Here is a 12,090-nt window from a genome sequence, read left to right as displayed (position 1 = left end):
CAGCGGATTACAAGCTGCTTTTTCTTAAAGAACTTTTACATAACTAGTGTACTGTTATAACCAATGAGAGTTATGCAATGATAGGCACAGAAGATCAGTCAACTGTACACCACCACTGAATTCTGGAAAGTGCCAGCCCACATGGCAAAATATTCACCTGCACTGTTCATAATGTGCTGCTTTGCTTGCCTGTTTCAGCTACTACCCTGTTCCAGAAACATGCTGGAGTACATCAGATACATCATTTCCATCACATGTTCAGTTGGATAACATTTTTTGACTCTGGAAAAAATTCATCAAAGAGGAGAAAATGCCAGTATTTCTCCTTTAAGTCCTATTAAAAAACTTCTGCTCAATTCTTATGGCTTGTCGAGCTATCACTTAACTCAACTCTAGTAAAGAGCAACTCTGCTTATAAAAATGCTGTATACGAAGGTCAATTTATATATCTTGCTGCAGTGGCAAAAGGATAAACTTCTGTAAATATGAAGAATCAGCATGAGTGCTCTGAACAAGGGTACATATCATGCTTCATAATGCACACTACATTCCAATCATTTACATCTAAGCAGAGCTATCAGACTGTGGAAATCAACCATAAACAACAGCCATTTCAGCGCCTAGTTCCTTATTATTGATAATGCTAAAGAAGACAAACAACTTTGCCGTTTCTTTATCCCATGTTGCTTCTGTGAGGCTGACATTAAGCAGAGCACATTCTGTGTATGCAGAAGATACTGAAAGATGGAGAACTGGGGATTTTTTTAATATGCACATCCAATATTCCTGGGAAAAATTAGTCTTGGCTTTAGATTACTTAGACAACATGGAAACTATTGGCTTGACTTCTGGAAAATTATATAATGATGGTCAAGCACATTTACATTATGGAAAATCAGGAAGTTTTGCTACAAAAGGGTCAAAGTTTGATAAATCTTGAGTTTATTTTTCTTTACAAAAATACAATTTTGGCAGCATTTGAAATACAGGTAAATAGTAACTTTAAACCCCAAGAAACCTGAACTTGCTGGAATAATTTTGTAACAGTACGCATCAGTAAAAGCTTAGATCTCAGCGCTGCAATGCTGATTGTCTCTATTATTTAAAAATACATTTTATCTAGGAGCTGTGGAACTAATCTCAACTTGACGTTAAACTGTAAACACAGGCATGGAGCATGAACTAGGGAAATGTTTATTATCTGTTTTCCTGTACAAGCACAAGAAAGAGCTGCTCTGCTTCACCTTTTTCAGAAGGTCCATGCTCTTGTACACTTCTCTTGCACACATCTCTGGGTGACTTCAGCAATCACTGAAATTAATGGTCTCAAAAATAGCTATGGAGCAATTAATACAAAATTAATGCTTTAACTGTGTGTATCTATGCCTTCAAGTGTTTTTCTTTTAAATTAACCTCAGGTCTGCACTATCACATTTCAATGATTGTGTTCTGCTGTTAAATAAATTTTGATCCATACCTTATACTAAGTTAAAATATGCATAATAGGCTGACTTTGGGGTGCCTGCGGAGAAACTGGTCACTCACCTGCTGCCCTCTCCTCTGCCTTTTCCATGTGCTAGCCAAAGCTGTCAGTAAGTGCTTATGGAGGAAGCAAATCCCCACACTACAATGCTGACAATCAAAAACCATTTGTACAGAAATATTTTCTGATACAATTTGCAAACTAAGCACAAAGCACAACCTCCCTGAACAGATCTGGCTTTGTTCATTTGAAGTCTGACTAGTTGCTCCCAAGCAGATTTCCTCAAAATGACTGTATTGTTCATTCTTGCCAATTCTACACTCATGAAGAAAGGAAGAAGACAATTGTACTGCTGGTATGCAAATACTAGGAGTGGGGGATGGACTAGGTGACATATGTTCTTCCATGACTTCTTCATTCCATCTTCAATGCAACAGCATCCACATGGTGTGAATGAATTAAAGATCCCAGTGATGGGTTTCTATTTCCCCAGAAATCCTAACCCAACAATCCCAAACCTAAAAACTTGTCCATATGAGGCAAGAACAATAGCCCCTTTGCTATAGGTAGCGTCCAGTGAAAGGCCCTAATGCAGATCTGAACTTTCCAGCATCTGCCTCTCATAGTCCATCCATATCCACTATTACTGTGGTGTGTGTGTTTCACAAAGTTTGGCAAAGAGGACAAAAGAGAGTATCCAGGCATACTGCAGCTCAGCCATCCACAGAATTATGATTTGAGCACATAAAAGGAGGTTGGACTTGAAAATGCTATTAGCCCACATCTGTTCCAGGGTAGCGGCCAGCTCAGTAAGTGCAATGGGATGTACTTCACAGTACATTATACAACTGACATAGAATAAACAGTCTTTAGAACACTTTATAAGAGTTTGCAGTGGTGGTGGCAGTCTGACAGTGTTAAGGCTCAGAACAGTGAAGGAACACACTGGGAATTCATGCCTGTCGCAGAGGAAGCACAGTTGGTATCCTATGTCAGAAAAGAGATGTCCCAAGATTCACATGTATCTGACAGAATCAAGTTCACTCTGAGAGTTTTTACTTCATGTATACTCATAGTATCTGAATGGACGCTGACAGCCACTGCCAAAATCTAGTCCAACTTCCAGCAGCACAGAGAACAGAATGGTAGACTTAGGTTTTGCCCCTTGTTTTCTTCTGTATCATTTCTGTGTTTTAGTGTAGTACCAATCACAAGGCTTTTTGTTTCTTCTCCATTTAAGAGAGACTAAAAAGACGTCCATATTTCAGCACCTGAACTCTAAGGCTCCCTGAGTTTCTGTCTCTCCCACTACTGGGAGCGAGGGTGAGCAGAATTCAGATGTCTGCACTACTTCAGCTGGACACCCAGCAAGGCACAGTATCAGATTAGAAAAAAAGTCCAAACTCTACAGGACACGGACACAAATGTTGTGTGCCAGCATTTAAACAGAGAGCTGAGAACCTGTCAGCAAGACCCTGGAACAGAAATTAGGCACACAGTAAAGGGGCACAAAGATACATTGGTAGACCTGGGGGCTGACAGCGCAGAATGCAGTCTGGCAGAGCAGCTGGAGAATGACAAAAATAACACACAGCATAGCTACAGTCATACAAAGCGCAGAAGGCAGTAAACTTATGTAAAGGTAATACAGTAAAAATAATAAGCAATATTATTGTTTTATCTAGCATAAGGAAAAAACTATACAATAATTTTTGTCCTTTATTCCATACAAAGGCATTAAGAATACATAGTACAGTTAGGGGGTTTTCCATTATGCACCTACAAAGATTAAAACTGCGTAAACCCTCATAATCCCGAACTGAAATCTCAGGCAGATCTCAAATCAGTTGTAGTCACAAAGACGCTGTCATTTTGTGCATTATTGTCTTTAAAAAGAAGTTTTGCAGACCAGGTCATACAGCCTTTCAGACATGTACAGATCCAACTAATGTACTCTCTCTGTTCAACACTGCAGTACTTCAAACACTTCTATGGATTCTTAAGATAACTTTAAAGAATTCACTGGCAGTGATTAACTCCTAATGTCCAGAACAGCATGTTACAGCAACAAAAGCTTGGTTTTTGTAGATACTTATTACATTACCAAATTCATTTAACTGGAGAATTTTTCCACACAGAGGATTTTTTTCCCGTACCTTTAAATACAGAATATGCATTTGGACTGTAAATTGTACATGATCCCATTCCACAGCTTAGTAACTGAAGAGATATAAATGTAAGCATATTTATTAAAATACTTAACAAAAAGTCTGTGTTCTCGGAATGTATGATTTATCAGTGGGCCCCACTGTCACAAAGTATAATTGAGACCAGGGCACATAAGAGTTTAAAATAAAAACAAAAATCAGAAACCACAAATATGTACCTTGTACACTGCACAATTCCAGGACAATATATGGTTTTATTTTACCAATACAAATCAGGAAATTGCCTTGATAGGTGAATTATTAGACACTTGTTTGTTAGAAGATTTCGTAAGACTTCCCTGGGGACGAGAGTCTTAACAAAGCACATACCAAATAGGTGCCTCATACTGCAAGTGTTTCTCTGTTCTTCCCTTAAATACAATGCGCTTTTTTGCTTTTATTAATTTTATTGAAAATAAAACTAATATATACTTCTAAAATTAGATACTTACAGTGAAAATACCCATTAGCTGAGTGTAAAAGAGTCCACTTATTCCACCTAATATTATGAGACCCATGAAGGCAGATATTCTTAGGAGAGCAAGTTCATGTCTAAATATAAAAACATCCTAGAACAAGACAGAAAGAAGAGAAAGACTTTAGCACTTAGAAATTAATTTAAGTCTTTGAATCAAGTGGAAACACTAGATTAAGAGCTGTTCACGAAGACTTACAGCTAAGGGCAAATACTGGATTTTTGAGCTACGTTCCAAATCACTGATACATTTATGTACTAAAATTATAAACCAATAATCTTTTTTTTTTTTTTTTTATACATGTTAGCAGTCGTGTTTCTTTGCCAGACTGTTAAAAAAACTCATTCAGATATTTCGGTTTGGGAATAGATAAAGCTCAAATGGGTTATTCCTGAATCTTCCATCTCAAACTGTGCCAAATTGCTACACACCAGCTCCAAAGCATAAGAAACTCATTCTGTTCAACAGTCTGATTTGTAAGACTCCTGCACCTCAACTCCTAGCCGTAGCAATTTCATTTTAACATCACCTCTTTTGTAATAAACATAACAGCATTCCTAGCTTGACTCTTGAAGATGGTATGTACAAAATCCAAATCTCAGTATTGGATTGGTCTCACTGTAATTCTGTCTATTATCCAACATAAATTTGGGCCTAAAGTAGATTATATGGATATGGGGACAAAACCAAGTTGCCTCAGGGTACAGCAGCATATGAATTTACTGTATCAGCTGCTCTGGAAACCCTGCTTTCACCCAGTAAAAAATATGAAAAGTGTAAGAGAGTTTTATAGATCTTTTTCAAAGGATAAAACACCTTATTTTTATCACAGGAGAACATTTGTACATGGCAGTTACTGTAGATGTACTGCAAGTTCACACCCCATCTTACCCTTTGATAATGAGTTAACACACCCATTCTCTTATTTATAAGTTACGACTATGTTCTCAAGGCTGTCTTTTGAATGTACACATCTGTTTTTCTACTTAGAAAAGCCAGATCACAGCAGGAAACTATTAAAACCTTTCAAGTAAACTTTAAATTACAACCAGAACATAAAAGTGAACCAAATGAAAAAAAAACAAAACAAAACAAAACACCAAAAAAAAAAAAAACCAAAAAAGCAACCACTGCTTTTGATCTTTCCTTCTTTACATTCAACCAGTAGGACTTAAGGTAGATGAATTCTCAGATTCAGGAATAGTGGGTTTTAATTAAACAAATAATAGTTAAAGCAAATTGTATTTAGTAGAGAAGTCTGATTTTAGATTTAAATTATCTCCATGAAGGTTCAAAATATAAACTCAGGAAAAAAGTTTATACTGGCTACTAAACATGTGAAGAAAGTCAGTATTTAATGAACAAGAAGAAATCACTAGTTAGCCAGCTAAAACAAAAAGCAAGCCCCACCAGTCTTTTCTGAACTGGTAAGAAAGCTCTTGTTAGTATTGGCCTTTCTTGCTGCTGTAGAAAATACATGCTTCATTTTAATTTTTTTTTAAACTCTTCTTACTCAGTTAATGAGTTAATTCAAAGTTAAATCAACTCAAAATAAAGGCATTCATATTAATCTTTATTCCCCTTTCCACCAGCCCATCAAAGCTTTAAAGAAAAGCAAGGTAAGACACAAGTTCTACTAGCTGTAAAATAGTTTCTCTTCATATCTTCATAGGTATGTTGTTTTATTATATCATAAATGTTTTAACATATTCAAACTCCACTTGACAGAAAACAGTGAAATGTAAGAATGCCAACAGTGAAGTCACATTCTGGATCTAGCATCACACTCCTCCGTTAGAAAAAAAGTTTATAATACAGCTCTTAGCATCCCACACACACTCTAATTAGAAGAGTTCCTTCTCTTGAGCATCATCTTCAGCAGGAAAAAGAGACATCGCCCAACACAAAACATCAGAAAATCCTATCGTAAAGAAGGCAGGCTGCATTTTGCATTTGGCCCTTCTAACCAATGTTAAAACTAGAGGTACAGAAAGGGAAGGACCTTTCATACTGAAGTGAAGACCCAGGAATACTATTCTGTCTTTCCTTCCTTCCTTCCTTAAGGATGTAAGCATCTACTGCAAAAGGCTGGGGCTTGCTGAATAACTAGTGAGAAGAGGTGACATTACCAATGTTTTTTCCAGCCATTACGCAGCCCTAGGGGAATCAAAGTCTCTGAGGCAATGATGACCTGGAAATCAATACTGGGCCTTCACCTAGCAAAGGTGTCCAGAAAGAACAGCATTTTTCTACAGAAAACCAAAGTATATGCAGGCATAGTGTGTTTTGGTAATCAGACCTTAATAACAGAGCTACTTTCACAATTCTACATTGAAACAGAAACATGTGACTCCATAAAAATTTAAGAAAAGACCATTTAAAAAAATCCATTTAAATCACAGTAATAATAATAATCATCATAAATAATTTAGGATGTTGCTGCTTTGTGAAAAACCTCAGTGCAATTTGGTTTTATTATTCTTCCTCAGAACTGACAAAAACAATTTTTCCCAGCTAAGAAAACCAATCAAAACTGTAACAAATCAACCCCCAAGACTAGTCAATAATTAATCAATCCCTCTTTCAGTGTATTTTGAACAGATCCTCTTCTTCAAACACCATTTAGGACTCACCAATCCCAGCGCAGTGTGAGTACTGAGACAGCCTGCTCCCCCACAACCTCCAAAATCACACTATCTGTGCTAAGACAAAGAACCAGACAGCCTGAGCCACAAAGCATAAGCACACGTAAGATAACATCACCAACAGATGAACTCTTTCTCATGGCACAATAGGGATTTGTCCCATAGCAGCTTTTTTCCACTTTGGGACAGGCTGACATACATGGCCTTAGCACAGATGTTAAATGCAGAGTTTTAACAATGCCAGAGCTGCCCTTCAGGTAGCCCCTTTCTCCTCTGTCAACATCACAGCCTAACTGCTCTGTCAAAACTTCAGTTCACGTGTGTTGCTGCCATCACCTTTCTACTTAGCATTTCTTACACAGCTCAGATGTGCCCGCCCCCTGGGCTGTTGCCTGTTCTAAAGGTTTTTAAGTTCCCTTCAGCCACTATTTCTACCCACCCAGTCAAAATGCAAGGATTCTTGGCAACTTAAAAAATGCATAGAAATGTATAAAATAGAAATTGTCACAGAATAAGAAAAAAAGTGCAGGCCCGTAGGATTACCTTGAGGAATGGATTACAAACCATGAGCTCTGGCATCTTTACCTAAATAGGCAATACTAAAACATTCCATAGAAAGCCAGTATCCATGACAGATTCACATGACACTTCCCCAAGCCCACTGCAGAACACATGCCATGTTTTTCATTTGTGAGCATTGACTGTTAGGGATGATCCCTATGATGAATGCTACCACTGACTAGGAAAACAGCTATTACAGCTTTATGCTATCACACAAGAGAGAGGTTAAAAATAATGATGGGTCCAGCTCAAAATCATATTCAATGATACGACCACTGCTTCCAAATTCAACTTTCTGAAAAAAAAAATAAAATATGAAAACATTTAATGGGTCCCTGCCATTTGCAGTATTGGGTTATTATTTTCAAGGGTTTACAGTATTCCTTTAAAAACAGCACACTCTGTACAGAGGACAGAGCTTTCAAGAGGACCAGCACAGGACTATTGTATGTTACAGAAGAGACAAAGTGAAAAACAATCTTCATAAATCTTCATTTACAATGTAAGATTCGTTTATTCAATCTTGATTCTTTATTGAAATATGATATACACAGAAATTAATATACTAGAAAAATATATTAAGATACTTCATCTTTCTCTTGGGGAAGGGACACCTCATGTAACATATGCTAACCTGCTTGTCTATTCTCAGTTGCAAATGCCCAGGATGTCTGTCCCAGTCTGGTGATGAAGTCAGTCTATCAACTTGGCTATCATAAAAACAGTGCAGAATACAGAACAAAGCCAGGCTGTCGGATTCAAAGAAGCAAAACAAAAAATACAGACTGCAGGTTTTGCAGGATGAAAGAGGAAGGAGAAGTACAACAGAGAAAATTCACTCATGTTAAAAAAAAAAAAAAGGAAATTAATTCACAGAACACAAGCTGCATTCTAATAAGCCCTTTAGTAGAGATATTTATTATTAGTAACAACTGATGTTTATGTAAAGAACTTTTTGATTCAGGACTATTTCAGGTCTACTAAATGAGTAATACGGGAGGAGAGCAGGGTTAGGTCAGTTTTGCAGAACACTGAGAAGGAAAATTTTGATGTATTTTCATTTTTCTAAAAACTCTCACATCCTGTAGGTCATTTCATGACCTTAAGAGAAAAGGTTCCCTTTAAATTCTCTTTACAGTATAAATGGACTTTGGATGATATGTATTTCCAGATTTTAATTAATATTAGTTAATACATAATATTGAAATAAGTATCACTGTAAATAATCTTCTCAAAAAATCTAATGAATATTTCCCAACACCTTTAATTTGGAACTGGGAAGGCTGAGTCCCAGACAGAGCAGACTGATATTCCCACAACACTTCCTCCATGATGTTCCTCCCCTTCAACCAATAGAGCTCAGAACACTTCAAAAATTAGATAAGTAACAATATTTTCATAATATACAATAGATAACTGGAGAACAAGGAAAAAAATAAAACTAAACCAGACCAAAGGGGTTTAGCTTTTTATATGTCAGTGTTTTTTGCTATGACAATCATGCTAGCAACATTTTTAGCAAATAGAACGTATCAGCAAAATTTCTTTTGCAGGAAAGATAAAAAGCCGCCTATGAATCAGGTAAAATATACTGCCAAAGCATTTATTTTTGCTTCTATTTGAACAGCTGTGTTTAGAATCTGTGCCAGCACAGCCATATAGAGAGCAACTAGGTAGTTATTAGAAGACTAGTATTCTTCTCATTTCACTATCCACAAGATCGAATACTTCCTAAAAGATACAGCAGTCCTGACCTTGATGTTTTTTAATAAAGATGCAAAATTAAGGACTTAGCCTTTAAAAATTACCAAAGCTAGCAGAGGAACCCATATGCTGTTTTATTTAAAATACCCGTTTTTCTTCTGCTAGGTTCTCACATAGACAATTTAATCACCATTTCCTTCATTTCTAGCAGTAATCGTACTCCTCCTGCTGGACAAACAGTAGCAATAACCAATTTCTGACTGTATCAATTACAAGAGCCAAGAATACTATGAAGCAATATTCTGTTTTAAGACCTGAAGCTGAAAGATTGCATCTCTATTGAAATGGCTTCCTCCATTAGCTTTATGGCTATCACCCTTACCTTAGTATACTTAATTAAAAATGTTTGGGTTTTTCTTACTTAACCCTTTAAAAGATAAGAGCTTTAAAAAAAACAAGTAAATTTTCAATCAAAAGGAAATACTAACATGCATACAATGATCATATTTTCATAGTGCTTTTAACAGCGTGATAAAATGATTATTTCACAACAGCATGAAAAGAAATTTTAATTCTACAGCTTCTGTGTCATGTACTATTTTATATCCAAAGAATAAAAATTAAGATGAAGGCACACTGCCAAAAAATTCACAAGTATTTTTAATGAGCAAGAAGTAAGCTAATTCCAGATGGCTGTTTAGAAAAAATTATCCAGTTTTCTGAATCTGTGCTAAACACTAGCCCCTGTCAATTCAGAAAACGTAAGCTCTTGGTTACAGACAAAATTTCAACAAAGAATAGCGCTTCTGTGAAAGGTAAAAGGTACTGCAGCCTCTGGAATGCTGTGGTACTTCAGCTTTAATCAACAGACAAAACCGAAAAGAATCTTGCACGATGCTTTCCTAAAAAACTAATAGTAAGCAAATCTTCTCACTGGTCCTGTCAAAATTACATAATTCTGACAAATTATTCTACAGTACAAAGTTATATGGCATCGTTTTTAAAAAATCCGCTGAACGGGGCTCTGATGTCACCTTCCAGGCAGATATATTCCAGGTGGATGAAAAGCTGGACATGAGCTGACAATGCGCACTCACACAAAGCCAAACACATCCTGGGCTACATCAAAAGAAGCATGGCCAGCAGGTCAAGGGAGGGGATTCTGCCCCTCTACTGCTGTCTAGAGAAACCCCACCTGAAGTACTGTGTCCAGCTCTGGAGTCCTCAGCACAGGAAAGACATGGACCTGTTGGAGCAGGTCCAGAGGAGGGCCACAAAAATGAGCAGCAGGCTGCAGCACCTCTCCTGTTGAGGGCAGGTTGAGAGAGTTGGCTCCAGGGAGAAGGCTCCAGGGAGAAGGCTCCAGGGAGAAGGCTCCAGGGAGGCCTTTTTGCAGCCTTTCAGTACTTAAAACAGGTGTTGTAAGAAGGATGGGGAAAGAGGGTAGATTTAGACTGATATAAGGAAGAAATTTTTTACAATGAGGATGGTGAAACACTGGCACAGGTTGCCCAGAGAGGTGGTAGATGCACCATCCAAGGAAACATTCAAGGTCAGGTTGGACAGGGCTCTGAGCAACCTGATCTAGTGGAAGATGTCCCTGCTCACTGCAGGGCGCTTGGACTAGATGACCTTTTCAAGTCTCTTCCAACCCAAACTGTTCTATGATTCTATGATATACTGACTAGACACCCAAACAAATTATTCTTAATTTTCTGTACTTCATTGTGTGTCCCCCAGTCCTGCAGGTGAAAAACTGAGAAAGCTAAATACTATTCAGTGTAACACGAGACTTAACAAAGGTCTGAGCAGACCAGACCTGCTGTGTCTACTAAGTTTTTCTATATGGTGTAAACGTATTTATCTCTCCGGGGCACAGAATGTTATATACGGTAACACAGATCCACTTTTTCAAAAGGAAGTGTCATTTGAAGTGTCCATATCTGCAAGTCGATAAAGCCAAAAAACCCACAGCTGAAACAAACCAGAACCAAACAGAAAAAAGTATTCCATTTTTTCTATGACTCTCTCTAAATTTTGGCAGCCAAACATGTGAACCTGATCCACTCTTCAGGCAATTACATTAAACTGGGTTAAAATTATTATTGCCTATGTATTTGGCCTCCTAACCTGTCACATCTTCTAAAGGGTTGATATTAAAAGTAGGCCTCTCTCCAGAAGATTTGAAATTAACTCAGTTAAATCATCAAGAACAAAGTTTTATATATATTCATTTTTTGAACTATTATTATTAATAACTATTTATTATCACCTCTTTAGATGTTGTAAACCATCCAAAGTAAACATGATTTCCCTTTTCCTCTCTTGCTCAAACCAAGCAAATAATTTGGTTCCCTTTCATCATGTTTTTAAAAAGCAACGCTAACAAACTGAACTTGGGTTCGTTATCTCAATACAGTATAATTACTTAAAGTAAGCTACAGCATTCAGGGGACTCTCACAATAAAAAGGAAATATCCTACCATGAAATTATACTATTAGAGAAGCAGCGCCAGTTCAGACAAAGATTTTATCTTTGAAAAATAACACTCCTCCTAAAAGCACTGCAATACCCAATCCAGTATTCAGATCAGTATCACTGAGAAGCCACTGCGCTTGAAACCTGCAAACCCTGTGCACAGGAAGCCTACAGAATACAGAAAGCATAGAAGACTACTCTGTCCAGAAATGCAGTAGGTTAACTTAGTTTATAAATTAAAAAGAAGTTTACAAAGCCACTGAAACTAGAAGCAAAGGCATTTACAGTTAGTTACCTTTCAAAAACATTAAATTTCAAAAAAATCCAAAATGCAACGTATCCATAAGAAATTTTACTTAGACAACAGATTTCTTGACTAATACAGAAAGACTGCAATTTCATATCCCTTTTAACTTGAATGCAGTTACAAATCAAAGCAACTCCCTTAAATCTCACAATGCCTGTAAAACAGGGTGAATATCAAAAGCCCACCCGCAAAAAACTGGAAAGAAGGTGAAAAATGTACATACTCCAT

At 37.1% G+C, this 12,090-nt stretch overlaps 1 protein-coding gene across 7 annotated transcripts in view; it reads right to left on the bottom strand.

Moving 5' to 3' along the window:
* The window catches only part of ZDHHC21 (zinc finger DHHC-type palmitoyltransferase 21), a 45,294-nt gene that overhangs the window by 18,745 nt on the left and 14,459 nt on the right, over window positions 1-12,090 (bottom strand). For all 7 annotated transcript variants that reach the window (XM_063319972.1, XM_063319969.1, XM_063319975.1 and 4 more), the window contains one exon: window positions 4,143-4,259. In XM_063319972.1, coding sequence (XP_063176042.1) covers window positions 4,143-4,259 — 117 coding nt within the window. The remainder of the gene's footprint in view (window positions 1-4,142; window positions 4,260-12,090) is intronic.

The sequence above is a fragment of the Chroicocephalus ridibundus genome, chromosome Z (assembly GCF_963924245.1).
Source record: "Chroicocephalus ridibundus chromosome Z, bChrRid1.1, whole genome shotgun sequence".
Taxonomy (NCBI): Eukaryota; Metazoa; Chordata; class Aves; order Charadriiformes; family Laridae; genus Chroicocephalus; species Chroicocephalus ridibundus.
This window is presented reverse-complemented; position numbering and strand designations above follow the sequence as displayed.